Source organism: Etheostoma cragini, chromosome 3, assembly GCF_013103735.1.
Source record: "Etheostoma cragini isolate CJK2018 chromosome 3, CSU_Ecrag_1.0, whole genome shotgun sequence".
In the NCBI taxonomy this organism is placed as follows: domain Eukaryota; kingdom Metazoa; phylum Chordata; class Actinopteri; order Perciformes; family Percidae; genus Etheostoma; species Etheostoma cragini.
The window spans coordinates 10,184,267-10,201,711 of NC_048409.1; the positions used below are offsets into that span (position 1 = coordinate 10,184,267).

Genomic DNA, 17,445 nt, shown 5'->3' on the forward strand with positions numbered 1-17,445 from the left:
ACATAACATGGCCAGAAGTCCTATGTACCCAAGTACAGCCCAAAAACCTACAGCTGAGCCCAGAGCACACTGTAAGATAATTTTGTCCTTAGATTGATCAAAATTTTTAAATGGAAAAGGAGGAGAAATTGTTAACCAGAGGATACATATGATAACTTGTATTAGAGTGAAACCCACAACAGTGAGTTTCTGCTGTGCAGGCGAAAAACATTTCATAACATTACTACCTGGAAGTCTGGCTTTGAAGGCCATTAACACCACTATAGTTTTCCCTAGAACACAAGAGATAGAGAGAACAAAGGGGACGCCGAATGCTGTGTGTCGTAGCATGCAGGACCACTCAGAGGGCCGGCCTATGAAGGTCAGAGAACACAGGAAACACAGAGTCAAGGAGAAGAGCAGCAGGAAGCTCAGCTCAGAGTTGTTGGCCCTGACAATAGGAGTTTTCCTGTATCTGAAGAAAATGAATGCCACAACAGCAGTGATGCATGTTCCAAATAAGGATGCTGCAGTGAGCAGCACTCCCATAATCTCTTCATATGATAGAAACTCTGCCTCCTTCTTCACACAAGCATCTCTTCTCTCATTTGACCAGAACTCAGGGTGGCATCGCACACAAGTGATGGAATCTGAAAATATAATATTAAAGCAGTTATTAGACCTAATATATTAGTATTTTGTTTGGTTTCAATCTTGTATCTTTTCTGTGCATACAAGACTGACAATACATGATTACCAGATTAAAATTGAACAACCATATCATAGCTACATTTTATCATCATGAATGATCTTGTTCTTATAAATGCAACACACAGTACAAATAGTTATTATTTATTGATTTCTCTTTTTCTATTTTTATTTTAATAAGCAGTATATGTGTTATTTCTTAGTTGGTATAATGCTGTTTTTCAAATGTCAATTTTCAGTTCTGTGGCACAAAAACAGTTTACTTCACTTAGTTTTACGGAGAGTTATCAAACCCTCAGAAGTTGAGATCCATGCTCAGACACCTCTTGGAGGAGGTGAGAATATATTATTGGCCTTTTAGTCATTTTTAGTTATCTGACCAATGACCATTTTCCTACTCTATGTATCAGTATTTGCCTGATTTTAGTTTAACTGATTCATGATCAAATTATGTAAGTGTTTGATTTTAACACTACATGCTTACGACATCATCCCTGCACAGTCCCATAAAACTTTTTAAATCACATTAAAGGACGATTTCTCAAAAACAATTTGAACATGTACATTTTAAGACTTTTCTTGTCTGTACCTGTCATGTTGCTTATTTCTCCCTCTGAACATCTTAAACAGTCATAGCAACAAACAGGCTTTCCTTTCTGGAGAACCTTGCGAGTTCCTGGAGGACATTTCTCACTGCAAACTGACAAAGGCACCTGGGTGGATAAAAAAAGAACTATGAGAAATATATGTATGGAGGTTCACTCTACCAACCGTTATTGCATTTGTCATGCATGAAAACTAAATATTATCATTCAATAACAATAACTACTAACTTATACAATATTAGAGTGTACTTAACAGTTAAAGTTATCACATAGTAGCTTACCTGTTGTGAGTTCTTGGCCCAAATTACAGACTTACTATGTAAATTCAACTGTTTGTCTGAAGGTAGAGATCCATCATAAAGACCAACTGTGACAAAGTCCACAAGGCCATGTTCTGTTGGCTGCCAGTTTATAATTTCATACTTTGCTGCTGGGTCTCCATTCTCATTAAAGTAAACATCATCTCCTTCCTTTGTTTTGAACTTAATCTTTTTTATGTGCTGTAAAATCTAAGAAGATATGGATCCATATATGTCATTATCCGACAAAGTTGTTGCCTATTGGCTCAACTGCATGATAGCCTGACTGCAATTGTTATGTTTTATTATATTTAAACAAGTCTTTAACATGGTGTTAAAACTACAATTAAAGTCTTTGGTTTTCAACTCACCGTATATGGATCTAGCTGCACCTTGTTGTTACAGGTTTTGTTACATCTGAGAATATTATGAAGTGCCTCGGCCACAGCATACACTCCTTTGTAGAGATTGTTAAAAATAGGCATGAGCGACATATCAGTGAAGCTGTTTTGCAATCCAGTCAGATCTTCATGGCCAGTACATTCTTTTTGATTCCTTGCTGAAGATTTGTTGTGTTTGAACTTACAGTTAAATAATGTCTCCCAAAACTCTGGAAACATTTCATTACTAGATGAATTAAGCTGCTTCACATCCATCATGAACTCTCTCATTCCACTGACATGGGCTTTGGGGATGGACAGGCCTATGGCACCATCCAGAATGTGATGCCTATCCATGGCTGCAGTTTGGGAATCAAATATCCAGCCCTCACTGCCTACCCACTGGTACCCAGTCAGGTTGTGGTAAGAAAACTTTTGAATTAGCAGATCAATATCCATGAGGGAGAGGAAAGCGACAATGACCATTGAAGTAGAAGCCTTGATAATGTCAATTATCTTTTGTATTTTCTCTGGTGCATCTGTTCTAAAGAAAGCTACAGAGTACTCTAGGCAGATGCCCAGATGCTGGGCGGTTTCTGTGAAAGTGGCCATGCCATTGTTGCCATAATCATCATTTGTTCTAATAGCTCCAACCCAAGTCCAACCAAAGTGCTTGACCAACTGAGCCAGGGCTCTACTCTGATAATAGTCACTGGGTATTGTCCTGAGGAAGGATGGGTACTTAGTTTTATCACTCAGACAAGCACACGTGGCAAAGTGGCTGATCTAAAAGAAAAAAGAAAAAATACCCAAAGATTAAGATGGAAAATATGAAACAATTTTAAAACCTTATTTTACTATAACCAGCTGAAACTATTAATTCCAATTGCATGCTTACCCACCATTGGGATATGAAAGGGTCCGATGACAGTAGCTACAGCCATGCAAGGAGATGAAGATGTTTCTCCCATAATGGCCTGCACTTCTGCAGGTCTGGTACATGGGGCCTCTGTGGGTGCAGATAACACCTCATTACCATTAGCCAAGGCTAGTGCCACCCTCACACTTCTGGCAATGGAGCCACAAGCATCATAAATCCTATAGCCCAGAGAGATACCAGGCAGTAGGTCTGTTCTGTTATTAATCTCCTCTATGGCAAAGAGCATAGCCTGGGCAAACTGGAAATCTCTGAAATTTAAACTTGATGCAGACAGTAAAAAATAGTTGGAATTTGCTAATGAAATAGAAACAATCGCATAGTAAATTAAAATATTTATTAAATAGCTACAAAACAAGGAATGTTAATTCTAATTTAATAAGTTTGAATTTGTTATTTATACAGTTTAAATGTAAATTAATTCAGTATTATTTACCTGGTGCATTCCAGTGGCAATGGTTTTTCCGTGTAGTTGTCCTGTCTGTCTTTCCAGCTGGTGTGGAAAGAGAATATTCCCCCCAACATAATGTCCCCATTCTTAGATAGCTGGGGGTTCTCAGGATCCCCTGTCTGCCTGCACACCAGCTCCTCAGCCTGAGAGAAAGATGCCACCAGCAACACCTGTAAGAGTGCCCAACCCTGTTCTGGCCACATCTGTGTGGACGTCATATTGTCTAGAGCTGAAACACTGGGTGGCAACACATGTACTGTAATCTAACTCCAAAACTTGCACTGGTATTTGTACATTTTGAAGCAACATGGGACATATAAATAGATGTGTCATCTCTGTAGAATTACAAGGTATTGCAAGATGAAGGATGTTCCCAGATAGCAAAAGGGTTTGGGGTTTAGGCAAACACAACAGGTATGAAAGCTTTCTCCATTTTTTTAATTTTCTCCAATTATGGCCATGTCACTATTTATTAAAAACAGCTATTAAAAATGTAATCTTGGGGGCGCCTGGATAGCTGACCTAGCTGAGTGTCATCACATGTCCATAGTCCTTTCCACTGTCCTTTTCTAGTCTTGAACCTTTTCTCCTCCAAAATGAAGGGCCTGATTCCAAGTTGACTTTCATAGCCAACAGCCACATGCTCCAATTGTATCTTTATTGCATTGTCATACACGAGATGTGTTCTGTTTTGGTTATGTTGGATCTGGGACAAAAGAATCGCAGGGTCACACAAAATCCATCTTGCCATGCTTCAAATGAATGTGTTTATGTCAAATCAGCAACAGACTAAACCAACCAGCTCCCGGTGAGGAGCTCCTGACAGCTATGGGCATGACAAAGGAGTTTGGCCGCCGCGACCAATCATTCAAAGCAATAATGGCAAACACGATAAACAGATGGCGCATCCATTTACCTGCATGGTAAATTTTGAAAATCCCAGCCCTTTTCCATAACGTTTCAAATGACTGCTTTTCAGTTAATCCTTTGATAACAAAGCATCTGTGTGTCAGGTGAGCTTTTGACACTTTGGACCATATGATTGTGATCAACAAAGTTAAGCAGTGGGCCTGTATCTCTTGGTCAGCCCTGCATTGGTTCTCCTTTTATTTTTCTGATTAAAGTTTGTCAATTGCTTTGGCAACTATTCATTCTCATTTTATCTAATCTGATTAGATTAGATCACATGATTTTGTTGGTGTTCTTGCTCATATTCTGTTTACCTAATACATGCTTCCCATTAAACACACAATGGGTCTGTTTTAAAAGGTATATGCTATCACTACTTTGCAGATGATATTCAACTATATATTTAATTTAGGCCTTTAAAATGTAGCAACATTGCTCATACATTGCCATTCTCCATCCATTCACAAGATGCGCTCAGACTCTACCACATGTATCAGTCACTTGACTCTTGTTCATCCCTGCTCGCCCGTCTCTACTTTCTCTTATCAGCCCTCCAATACATTTCTGGGCCAATGCCTCACTTTCCAGCCATTTGTACCTAAACCTTTACCTGTCCCTGTTCTTGAAACTGTATCTGTCATCGCTACCAAGTACCTCTGATTTGGCGACATCAAACTGAGCTAATTACACGGAGCACATGTATGGGTGTACATACATGTCTGTCCAATATTGGACAAACCCATTCATGAGAAGGCATTGTGTTATGTTACTTTAATCATTTTTCAAATTAGCTGAGGTTCTCCACAATCTTTCATGTACCCCCTGTCCATGCAGTAGTACCCCACAAGGTATTAGTCCCCCTGGTAAGAATCTGTTTTCTTCAGACAATAAACATGCAACTTTGTGGCAACCATTTGGTAAAGGCCCTTCCTTCTTTCAAAATGACAATGTTGCCCTGCATGAAGCAAGGTCCATTGAAATCGGAGGTTAGTATAGAAGAATCTGACTTACCTGCATGGAGCCCTGGCCTTAACCCCATTAGAAAACCTTGGTTTAAATATTTTGTTTGCTTGAATAGTAACACAGACTGTGTGGCCAGACCACCCAACATCAGTGCCCAACTTTTCTAATAAAAATGTAGTTGAATGGGAGAAAATCCCTGCAGCAAATAAATCATGTGGACAGTCTTCACAGAACAGTGTTGCAGCTGCATATTATGCCCACGGTTTTGGGATAATAGGTTCAGTGGTGATACATTGGTGTGATGTTTGGGTAACCATGTCGTTTTGGGCATCAGATAGATAGATAGTGTCAATGTGCTACTACACTGTTCAATAGAAAACCAGAACATGGGGAGAACAGGCAAAGGCCGCAATACCCTATTTTTCATCTGTTATTCATTCTAAAGTAATTTTCAAAACTAAACTTTGTGGTCTATTTTAGACTGGTTGTCCTGTCAACCATTTAGCAAATCACATTAAGTGTTGAATACCCTTCCCACATTTTAAAAACAAAGGCATAAAAATGGTACACATTGAATGGTATTCAATGTCTTTCTTTATTTAATTCAATAGTAAAGTTTGTTAAGTTTAAAAGGCATCATCATGGCCAAATGCTCCAGGGCACAGTTTTGACAAAGGCCTCAAGTTCTCCAGTAGAGATCTTAAGGGGATTATGATGCAACAGCGGGAAGTTTCCAGTGTGAGCTGAGAGGACAGGTGTGCAGCCACGTTGGAGACACGGATCTCTAGAGGGAGTTTGTTAGCTTGTTAGACCGCTTATGAGTGGGAAGAGCCTGAGGCACTAGCACTTTATCACATGTGTTCCTACTAAATCAGCTCCCAAAAGACATAACCTCTGGAGAAAAGTGTTTCATAAACTAACAAGCATCTAGCACACAAACAGCAATTTCTTTTTAATTAAAGAGGAGCCTAAGAGGCACATCAGCTGACTAATAAACATCCCTTTGACTGAAAAATATCAATAACACCAACTTAAATATCATATGGTCAAATGCCGTGCTTAATCGGGTGTGTTGAATTGTTTATTTTAATCAGTTGTCAAAAGTGTAAATTTAATTTCCTTTTCCAAATGCAGAGTTCCTTAAGAATAATGTGACATGTAGGGTCAAATTATAGAAAATAAAATCTGAATGTGCAAAATGATTTAACTGTAATAAATTGATGAGGATTACCATTGTGTAAACACACAAATATATTGCTTCTAGTATTTTTACAGTTAATCTTTATGGCTTGCAAAGATATATTTGGAAAAAAAGGGAAGAAAATGACAGAATAAAGAAAAAATCAGTCACCATTCACTGCCAATAGCATTGACCAAGGTGTTAAAGAGGGAATAAATTTCATTGAGAACAACCTTTAAACCCATTTTGTACGATTTAAAGCAGATATTTCACAACAAAAGCATCATTATTTTTATGAGTGTACACTCCTCCTAACCTGTAAGACGTGTTCAACACAGTTGAAGATATAAATATACTGGTACACGTATTCAAATAAGCCTAACTACTCCTAGCTTGGAGAAGCATTTCAATAAATGTGTGCATACTGTGTACATAAGCATGCATACCATTGTGCATCCTGACAAAGACATGTATATTAAATATATTCAAAAACTGCCTTTAACCCTCTGAACCCTAAGACCATTTTTACAGTTCATTGTCCGTCTTTAATTATTTAATAAAAAAGCTTGTAAAACATCAACCCTGTTGCCTACAGTCAAGATAGGAACATTATTTTTTCAGGACAAACTGGGTTATAAGAATATTTTGCAGTGAGGTCACTGAATGATAAAAATGGTTGTAGGACCTTAAAGACAAATATATAAATAAATAAAACGGAACATGAGTCTTCAAGATATGTATTGATATCACAGACAGAGCAGAAAAAGCTAAGTCATTTTCTTCTCTAAAACACTTCTCATATGTCTTGGGAGTCACACTGAAGAAATAATCATTATAATTTATACAGTTGACAAATAACATAAATTTTTTCAAAGAAAGTCCAGACACTTTTGCCCTCATGACATTTACTTATGCCAACAATCAACATAATATTTACATATTTATTGGTAGTAAACCCACAGCAATGCTGCGCAAGCATTTGTGTGTCAAAAACAGTTCTCCTATATACAAAAATTAACATGATAAATATAACTCACATAAAGCACATACTATCTACATTTCTTCAAAAAAGGCCCAGATATATGCCAAATTTCAAACCAGTGGGGCCATTTTCTTCTATAAAAGGGTCGAAATCTATCTTGTTCCGCCATAGCATCTTTGATCGCACACTAGACTAGTGTGACCATAGTGTGACTAAAAAGATTGACCTCTTTAGGACTCCATACTCTTTGTGTGACACTAGGCTCGTTCGAGATGAACTGCGCCTCGCCTGTAAAGTGGACGAGAGCAGGCGGCAGCAGCGGGGGCGGGGAAAAAAAGCTGCGGGAAAGTCGGACAGTTTCCAGCCGATTCCAGCCGCCTTCAGACTGGACAGGAAGTGACAAAAAGGACTGTGGTGCGATTCCGATTTAATAAAATATAACCAGACCCACATATCAGCTTGTACACAGTCTCTAGTTGTTTTGATTATGACAGAGTAGCTGTGAAAGTGTTCTACATGAAAGCCTTTGCTGATTTTAATTAACAACACACTGTAGATGATCCGTGATCTGAACAGATTTAGTTTCTCTGACTTGTAAACGTCACTATCAGCCACACAACACTTATTCTGTACAGAATAAGTCTTTAAATCAGACAAATAGCAATTAAAATCCCCCCGATTCAAAAACTACAAAAGTTTATATTAAACGTCATCGTGGTTTAAACCAATCAGGTGTTAAATCAGCTGAGAAGCCGGCGTTTCCCAGCATGCTCTGGGTCCGCCTGGGTCTTGCAGTCGGTGAAAAGCAACTGCGCCGACTGCGTCTCAGAACTGCGGCCGCCTTGCTCTCGTGAGATTACCGTTGCCCACGTGTGCATGACGTCAGAGCAAGTCGGGATCAAGTCGGACACAAATCTAACCGGCATGCAACGGGCGCCGATCGCCGGTGATCGATTCTGCGCAGACCTGGCTCATCTCGAACGAGCCTGTTGTCTCTGACACATGGGCATACGGCTTCCTTTTCTTCTATAAACACAGAGCAGGCACGGAGCAGCGGGAGTTAGCGGCAGAAATAAGCAAAAAATGAATTATGGACACAAAGTGGACAAATCTTGGATGTAACGGTTTGGATTTAATGCTCAACGACCCCGAAAAAGGCTGGATAGAAACTGTAGAGGTTAGAAAGACCCGGTGTTCCGGTTTAACGAGAGTCCATGTTAACTGGCGACCGTCAGCTAAAAGCGTCTGTTGTTGTCGTAGTGACGACAGCTGTTGAAAACGGGAAGAGAATACGTCGCTGTCCGCGTGAATGCCTTTTTGTTAAGTTGTCATTAAATGTAAAACATAACGACGTGTACATTACGTCTCTGATTTGTCTTTGGAGTGTAGTCTGAGGAAACTTGTCCAATGCGTTAGGAACGTGGTTTGCTGTTAAGGAAAACAGAAACACAGCGTTGCTGTTCCTGTTAATGTCTAGAATACGTTTTATTAAACACACCTTTTCGTCTTCAGAGCCTGTTTAAGTAAACACATGTCACGTAGAAAATTATTTAGACCTTTTAAAAGTCGAAAAAAAAATGAAAGAATCAACTTGGATTTGAACTCGTAGCTGCCAATGTGAGAAAATGTAGAAGTTTTAGCGGCTTAACGCAGCGCGCCATGGCATCGTAAAGGGAGATAATGGGCATGGCTTCAAATCAACTCAAACGTCATACAGCGTCTCTGAAAATGAAGAGGCAGCTAGATCAACTGGTGACCACACCACAATGCGTGCAAATAACTCACAAGTTACTCTTGCTCAGAAATTGTGTTTATCTTGTTTGATTCCCACAACATGCACGCCTGTCAATTGTAAGCATGGTCAAATCAACCCGTCAAATCAAATGTCCATCTCTGACAACACAAATAATAAGTCTCAGCTATCTCATACATCATATCTTCAAAACAGGAGGAAGTAAGATCCAGTTGTTACCACTGTAGCCTTAAGCTACTAACATTAATATAAATGATATAACCTATTTGTGTTAGTAGCTTCAACCTTGAGGTTATAGGCTACTTAACACCTATTTGGTCACCACTCAGTTCTCAGCTGCAAATGAACTACAAAACCCTTATCCCATTTACTGCCTGTAAAGTACGGCTGCCTGAGCTCCTGTCTGATGACTGTACATACTAACTGTTCTGCATCTGTACTGTACTATTCATCCTGCACATACGTGTGGCCTATGTGAAATCCTGTTTATTTATTATTTGTTTTGTCAGAGATGCAAATTTGAGTTTCGGGTTGTTTTGACCGTGCTTACAATTGACAAACATACAAGGCGTGCATGTTGTGGGAATCAAACAAAATGAAGACAATTTCTGAGCAAGAGTAACTTGTGAGTTATTTGCACGCATTGTGGTGTGGTCACCAGTTGATCTAGCTGCCTCTTCATTTTAAGAGACGCTGTGTGACGTTTGAGTTGATTCGAAGCCATGCCCATTATCTCCCTTTACGATGCCATGGCGCGCTGCGTTAAGCCGCTGAAACTTCTACATTTTTTCACATTGGCAGCTACGAGTTTGGTATCAACTTGGATTGGCAGCAAATCCAAGTTGATACTTTCATTTGTTTTCTACTTTTAAAAGGGCTAAATAATTTTCTTCGTGACATGTGTTTACTTCAACAGGCTCTGAAGACGAAAAGGTGTGTTTAATAAAACGTATTCTAGACATTAACAGGAACAGCAACGCTGTGTTTCTGTTTTCCTTAACAGCAAACCACGTTCCTAACGCGTTGGACAAGTTTCCTCAGACTACACTCCAAAGACAAATCAGAGACGTAATGTACACGTCGTTATGTTTTACATTTTAATGACAAGTTAACAAAAAGGCATTCATGCGGACAGCTACGTATTCTCTTCCCGTTTTCAACAGCTGTCGTCACTACGACAACAACAGACGCTTTTGGCTGACGGTTGCCAGTTAACATGGACTCTCGTTAAACCGGAACACCGGAAGCAACCTCCGTAACCGCTAACTCGTTAGCTTTTAGCTGCAACGTTTGGTGATCTTTAATGGTTATAAAATGATTAAACTATGAATCAGAGGTGCTTTTTTTTGCTTGTGGGCGAGTCTCTCAGGTTCAGAAGGTTTAAAGTGGTCATGTGTAACTTTCAGTTTGTGTTAATTTTAGCGGTCCATTTGGACAGAAGCTGTAGTATTTTTACCACACTTGCTGTAGTAAAGGTCTTTTCTTTACGATGCTGTATTACCCTCTGTATTACTTAATTAGCTTTACTGCGAGGTCATGTAGTTGCAATGAATATTTTGCTGAGAGAATACCTTACAGATGCATCGTCACTTTCCAAGTGTACGATATTCGATAAGCCTGGATAGTATAGTCAGTTAAAGTGGGTGACGATATTACTGTCACTGTGTTACTAGCCAAAGCCTTAAGATTTTGTTGTAGCAACCAACGTAATAATAATAACTTTGATTAATATAGAACATTTCATGAAACCCAAGGACCCTTTCCACAAGTACTGGAGGACAGGGGAAAAGAAAATATTAAGTGATTACACAATAATGGACTAAAAGAAATAACACATCCGCGCTAAATAGAAGTGGGACGTCATTTTATGTTGATTGCAAAAGTAATTTTGTGAATAAAATAGACATATAACATACCTGAGGGCCAATTCAGGGGCAGTTTTGAATCATTTACAATCCCATGACAGTCTCCGTCTGTTGAAAACCCGACCAAAATTGTACTTGTAACGCACGTTGTCTTTCACTTTCCTTTTTAGCTTTTAGGTTTTCTTCATTTACAGGTATTTCCTTTTTTTCTGTGATGGCCCTGCCCCAGTATTAGCCATAACTAAAGAAGAAAACGTTTAAATGAAAAGTAAAATACAACTAGACCAATATAAATCTCCCTCTACTTTTTACCGGCATACTCACTAACACATAGTGATCATCATATAAGGCAGGTGTGCCATGGCATTTTGTGACTTCACTGGTAATTCAGAACCAGGGCAAAGCATCAATAAAAACTACATAAAAATGGCTTTTTATCTTGTTTGCTGTCATAGGTTATTCAGCATCAGCATGGGGTGAGGGGGGCCCCTTCCCAGGGCAATGCAATCTCTGTATGACCAAAGCGAGAGTTGTGTCCGGGTTCTCGGCAGTGAGTCGGACTCGTTCCAGGTGAGGGTTGGCCTCTGCCAGGTCTGCGATTTGTCACCAATCCTGTTTGTAGTATATGGACGGGATATCGAGGCGTAGTCGGGGAGTGGGGGGGATGCAATTTGGTAGGCTCAGGATCTCATCATTGCAGATGATGTGGTCCTGATGCATCGGCCTGCGACCTTCAGCACTCACTGGATCGGTTTTGCAGCCGAGATATCTGTTTTCATAAGATATCTTATTTTGTAAACAGAATAATTAAACCCCTTCTCCTGTTTAGGGTCCTATAGTAGGCTACATTATCATGGCTTTAATCCTGTTTTCAAGCCTGTGGCATCTAGTGGAGGAATTACGCATATACTTTACTTAGGAAACAGTAGATGAACCACCATGTAAAAATACACTGTTACAAGTAAAAGTCTGTTGTCTACTGTTTTATTTATAATAATGATAGACAGAAGCTTTAAATATACTTAGAGCATCCAATAGTCAGGGCGTTTATGCAACTATAGTTTGTTTGCTTTGGTCCGACTCAATTGATGAGTTGCAATTTTGGAATGGTTTCCCCTTGGTTCGGTTTTGTTTCTCACCTGGAAAAATCCAAGCTTACCAAAATGCACCATTACAAACTGTGCAAAAACATTCCCTCATCTTATTGGGTCAGATGTGTCTGGAGCAGAGCAAGGAAGTAAATACAGGAATAATGTCCTGTGTTCTAGGCTAGTGCACATGTATTGCATCTCCACCAGTTTGTTCCATTTTTGGTGGGCATGCAAGTACGACTGGTGCATTCCCACCTGCCTAAACGAATCAGACCAAGGGGGAAAACAAACTCTAGTGTGATTCAACCAAACAAAATAAGGCAGGTGTGCCATGGCAAAATTATGTCACACAATAATTTTATTCCGAGACCCAATCAAGACTGTCCGGTATCACTGATTGGTTAGTACAGTAAGAGGCTAACCCTGCCGTCAACTGAGATTATAAAATGTTGCATGACTGGATAGATTTTCTCCATCAACATTTGGGAGTGGAAATGTCAGTGATAGTAAGGCAGATTTTCATGGGGCTCCTGCTGACATTTGGAGCTGTGGATGGAGCAGCGGATGAAGCAGCGAATCGGGAACCTCCTTTGTGCCAGATCCTGGGGAGTCTAGAGTTACCTCTGCTGTCGAAAGAAGGAGATGTTATGATCGGGGGAGCCTTTTCCATTCACAGCAAAATCCCAGAACCTACACTTTCCTTTACAGAGAAACCAACACGTCTCACATGTTCGAGGTAATTTCAAAATTTGTAGAATTTTTTTTTCCAATAAGTTCAGTTACAGTGTATACATTGTTCTTTTTTTTATCTTCCTCTCTTGTCTCAGTGTCAACCTCAGGGAGTTTAGATTTGCCCAAACCATGATCTTTGCAATTGAGGAAATAAACAAAAGTGATTTTCTTCTTCCCAATGTTTCTATCGGATACCGTGTTTATGACAACTGTGGCTCAACATTATCCTCAATGCGTGCTGTGATGGCCCTGATGAATGGTGATGAGTTGACTGTAGGAAAGAGCTGTTCTAGTCAATCAGCTGTTCATGCTATTATCGGGGAGTCTGAATCCTCCTCAACCATTGTGCTTTCCCGCACTACTGGACCATTTCAAATACCAGTGGTAAGATCAATGTCTGTGTTTATCAATGTGTATATTGCATGCAACATTTTCTAATTCTTTCTCTATCTTTGTGTATTCTCAGATAAGTCATTCAGCAACGTGTGAATGTTTGAGCAACAGAAATGAGTATCCCTCTTTCTTTCGAACCATTGCCAGTGACCTCCACCAAAGCAGAGCCCTTGCCCAGCTGGTCAAGCACTTTGGCTGGACCTGGGTCGGGGCAGTCAACAGCGACAGTGAATATGGCAACAATGGCATGGCCATCTTCCTTGCTGCAGCCCAGGAAGAAGGAGTGTGTGTGGCGTATACAGAGAAATTTCACAGGGAAGAACCAGAAAAACTCTTAAAAGTGGTAGAAGTGATCCGAAAGAGCACTGCCCGGGTCATTGTTGGTTTCCTGGCCCATGTAGAGATGAACAACCTCCTAGAGCAGTTGAGTCTGCACAACATCACAGGTCTGCAGTTCGTTGGTGTGGAGGCCTGGATCACTGCTGACAGCCTTGTGACTCCTACCAGCTTTAGTGTGCTGGGAGGTTCACTGGGTTTTGCTGTGCAAAAGGCCAATATCAGTGGTCTGGATGATTTTTTAATTAAAGATTTCTGGGAGACAGAGTTTAAGTGCAAGGAGACAAACGGGTCCACCATGACAGAAACACAACATTGCAAAGACAAAAACGATTTAATTGACCTCATAAATTACGATGATGATGTGGCAGAGCTGAGATACTCCAGTAACATCTACAAAGCTGTCTATGCGGTGGCCCATTCTCTGCATATCATTCTAAAGTGCTTCAAAAGTCAGGGTTGTGACCACACTGTTAAGGTTACTCCCTGGCAGGTAAAAAGAACAGAATACTAAAGTGTTTATTTCTTAGCTCTGGTCATTTCTATATTGACATATTGTCTTACTGCTTTTTAGATGGTGGAGTGTTTAAAGCAGGTGAATTTTACCATTAAGAACGGGGACCAGGTGTGGTTTGATAGCACTGGAGCAGCTGTTGCTCGGTATGAAGTGGTGAATTGGCAACGTGGATCAGATGACTCAATCCAGTTTAAACCTGTCGGCTACTATGACGCCTCCCTACCTCCTGGACAGAAGTTTGTCCTTGAGACCAAAGCCATAATTTGGCCTGGAGAGAAGAGAGAGGCAAATATCATAATTTACAGTAAAACATTGATGCAATGCAGGAATTTGACCGATAGTTTGGCAATATTTAATCTTGAATGATTATTGAAAACTTAATGGCTGTTATCTTTTTTAATTCAAAGTTGCCTGTGTCAGTGTGCAGTGAGAGCTGTCATCCTGGAACGTATAAAGTTCTTCAGAAAGGAAAGCCAGTCTGCTGCTATGACTGTATACCATGTGCAGAGGGAGAAATCAGCAACTGCACAGGTATATGTACTGCTGACCTTAACTATGACAAATTGTGTACATTGTTTACTTTCCACACTCTGTGTTTCATGTTGAAATCCACTATTGTAAAGTCTCTTATCTACGTTTTTAGGATGTAAGTGATGCAATTACAATACTATTGACAATATTTCTATTACAGATTCTAATGACTGCAAAAAGTGTCCTGAGGAGTACTGGTCCAATCAAAACAGAGATGCATGTGTACTGAAAAATGTTGAGTTCCTGTACTTCACAGAGGTTATGGGTATAATACTTGTGTTTTTCACTTTGTTTGGTGCACTTCTCACGTTAATTGTGGCCACTATATTTTTGCGCAATAAGGACTCTCCCTTGGTAAAGGCCAATAACTCTGAGCTGAGCTTCCTGCTGCTCTTCTCCTTGACTCTGTGTTTCCTGTGTTCTCTGAACTTCATAGGCCAACCCTCTGAGTGGTCCTGCATGCTGCGACACACAGCATTCGGCATCACCTTTGTTCTCTGTATCTCTTGCGTTCTGGGGAAAACTATAGTGGTGTTAATGGCCTTCAGGGCCACACTTCCAGGTAGAAATGTTATGAAATGGTTTGGGCCCGCACAGCAGAGACTTACTGTTCTGATGTTCACTCTTATACAGGTTTTAATTTGCATACTTTGGCTGATAATGAATCCTCCTTTTCCTTTCAAGAATATGAAACACTATAAGGACAAAATTATTCTTGAGTGCGCGCTGGGATCACCTGTGGGGTTCTGGGTTGTGTTAGGATACATAGGGCTCCTTGCTGTCCTATGTTTTGTACTTGCCTTTTTGGCTAGAAAGTTACCTGATAATTTCAATGAAGCTAAATTTATCACCTTCAGCATGCTGATATTCTGTGCAGTCTGGATAACATTTATCCCAGCATATGTCAGCTCTCCTGGGAAGTTCACTGTTGCTGTGGAAATATTTGCTATTCTGGCCTCCAGTTATGGGCTGCTTCTCTCTATATTTGCACCAAAATGCTTCATTATTGTATTCAAACCTAAACTGAACACAAAAAAACATCTGATGGGGAAAATGGGATCCAATTAAATCTTAATGAGCTTGCGGCGTGCCTTGGATTTTTTCATTGAACTGAGAACACTATTCATTGATATGTTTTATTCAGCTTTCCTTTGTTATCACAATCTACACAAAAGCTACAAAGCAACAAACTTTAGGATAAAGGCAATTCAACATTGTTGACTGTAAGTTAAGCTCTTACTTCTTTTAGATCATTGATTTAATCTATATCTGCTGCTACAATACAGATGTAAAAAAAAAAATCGCTAATAACTATATTTCAATTTCGTACAAATAATAAAAACTTTAAAAACTATCCTTGACTTCCTGCCTCCTTATTTTAATTCATTTTCAAATTTTATTACCAGGTCAAAACGGTGCTTCAGTGTATACAGTGCAAGCCTTCACCATTTACTGTATGTCGTCACACAAGTACAATATACAGATTTTTTATGAAAATGTGAGTAAAAAGGCTTTTTTATTATATAAAATACAACTAGAAAAGAACCAGATCTTGACACTATAGCCTCTCCCACACAGACTGTTCTGTCTTTAGTACCTCAAAATAAACAGTAGATCATGAAATAAAAATTTAATCAAGTTGGGAGTTAATGGCACAATAATTGTCTGTGGATTGAAAGGGCAACCAAAAGTCACAAGCAGTGTTGGGAAAGTTACTGTTAAAGTAATTAGTTACACGGAACAGTTTAACGGAACATGAAGTGGATGTGCATGTTCCATTTATGATAAATCTGAAAATTATAATGAAATGGACACTTAATGCAATACATTATTAACAGAAACAATGTACACAAACCTAAACTATTTTAATGTTGCTTTCGGACAAAGTGAGACTAGCCTCGAATCAGATGCCATGTATGTAAATATTATGTCTAGTGGATCGATACAAACAATACAGATGTTTTGAAACTTTTGATATGTATTGCCCCTCAACAGGTCACAACTGGGCAAAATTAAATAATGCTTGTTAAGCACTATAGCAAAAATAAATAACAAATATATACACTCTTTGTAGTGCAAATGTGTGTGTGTGTGTGTGTGTGTGTGTGTGTGTGTGTGTGTAAGAGCGAGGGAGTAGTGAGAAAGTGACCGTGATTAGCTTTGGAGCGAGTAGCCACTTTAGAGTCATAGTGCCTGTTTTTTTTGACCAAGGTGGGAAATCTTTAGCAGGAAAGGTTACACCCTCATCACCCCTCCTTGATTCCATGACGCCATACCTGTCTCTCGTTGACTCACTCGCTTGTGTTCCTTGTTTTGTGTCCGTGCTTATGACACCCACCCAACTCTACCTCTGATTGGCTTACCACGAAATTTTACTCAACCTCAGCCAATCGTTAGCATTTATGCGCTTGTCAAGTGCACTGCCCTCTAACCAAGGAAGAAAAAGTCTTTGCCTCTCGGCTCAGAAATCTAGTTGGTCTGATGAAAAAACAGCTTCAATTATAGTAACGCAACACATTTTTCAGCAGCAATGGTAACAGGTTTATTAACATGGGAAGAGCAGTCAATTAGATTACTCTTTACTGAATAGAGCGCCCTTATTTTATAATGCCGTTATTCCCATCACTGGTCACAAGCAAGCGTAACTGAGCATGTATTCAAGGTTTTGTTAAGTAGTATTAAAGCTATATCACAGTGAAAAAACACAGGAAAAAGCACATTACTACACTAACATGCACGCTAACAACCACTGAATTATAACAATGAATGAATAAATAAATGGTTTAATTTTGTGTCTGATCGCACACGGCCCAAAAAACATAAATGCAAGGAGG

General features: G+C 39.6%; 2 protein-coding genes across 2 annotated transcripts in view; one reads left to right on the forward strand and one right to left on the reverse strand.

The window, feature by feature from the left end:
• The window catches only part of LOC117942321 (extracellular calcium-sensing receptor-like), a 4,056-nt gene extending 580 nt beyond the window's left edge, over positions 1-3,476 (reverse strand). Inside the window, exons 1-6 of the mRNA XM_034867733.1 lie at positions 3,345-3,476; positions 2,874-3,171; positions 1,963-2,757; positions 1,574-1,801; positions 1,277-1,400; positions 3-629 (exon numbers count right to left, since the gene is read on the reverse strand). Coding sequence (XP_034723624.1) covers positions 3-629; positions 1,277-1,400; positions 1,574-1,801; positions 1,963-2,757; positions 2,874-3,171; positions 3,345-3,433 — 2,161 coding nt within the window. The 5' untranslated portion in view covers positions 3,434-3,476. The remainder of the gene's footprint in view (positions 1-2; positions 630-1,276; positions 1,401-1,573; positions 1,802-1,962; positions 2,758-2,873; positions 3,172-3,344) is intronic.
• Positions 3,477-12,596: 9,120 nt separating this feature from the next.
• LOC117942322 (extracellular calcium-sensing receptor-like) lies at positions 12,597-15,679 on the forward strand. The gene is made up of 6 exons (XM_034867734.1): positions 12,597-12,838; positions 12,930-13,218; positions 13,301-14,056; positions 14,138-14,365; positions 14,488-14,611; positions 14,772-15,679. Exons 1-6 carry the CDS (start codon positions 12,597-12,599, stop codon positions 15,677-15,679), a joined length of 2,547 nt encoding a protein of 848 aa, XP_034723625.1.
• Positions 15,680-17,445: the final 1,766 nt, after the last annotated feature.

Excerpts from the sequence above, each read along its gene's own strand:
- LOC117942322 (XM_034867734.1), top strand. The coding sequence starts at position 12,597 with ATGTCAGTGATAGTAAGGCAGATTTTCATGGGGCTCCTGCTGACATTT. Across the intron at positions 13,219-13,300 it reads GACCATTTCAAATACCAGTG|ATAAGTCATTCAGCAACGTG; the intron begins GTAAGATCAATG and ends GTGTATTCTCAG. Across the intron at positions 14,366-14,487 it reads GGCCTGGAGAGAAGAGAGAG|TTGCCTGTGTCAGTGTGCAG; the intron begins GCAAATATCATA and ends TTTAATTCAAAG.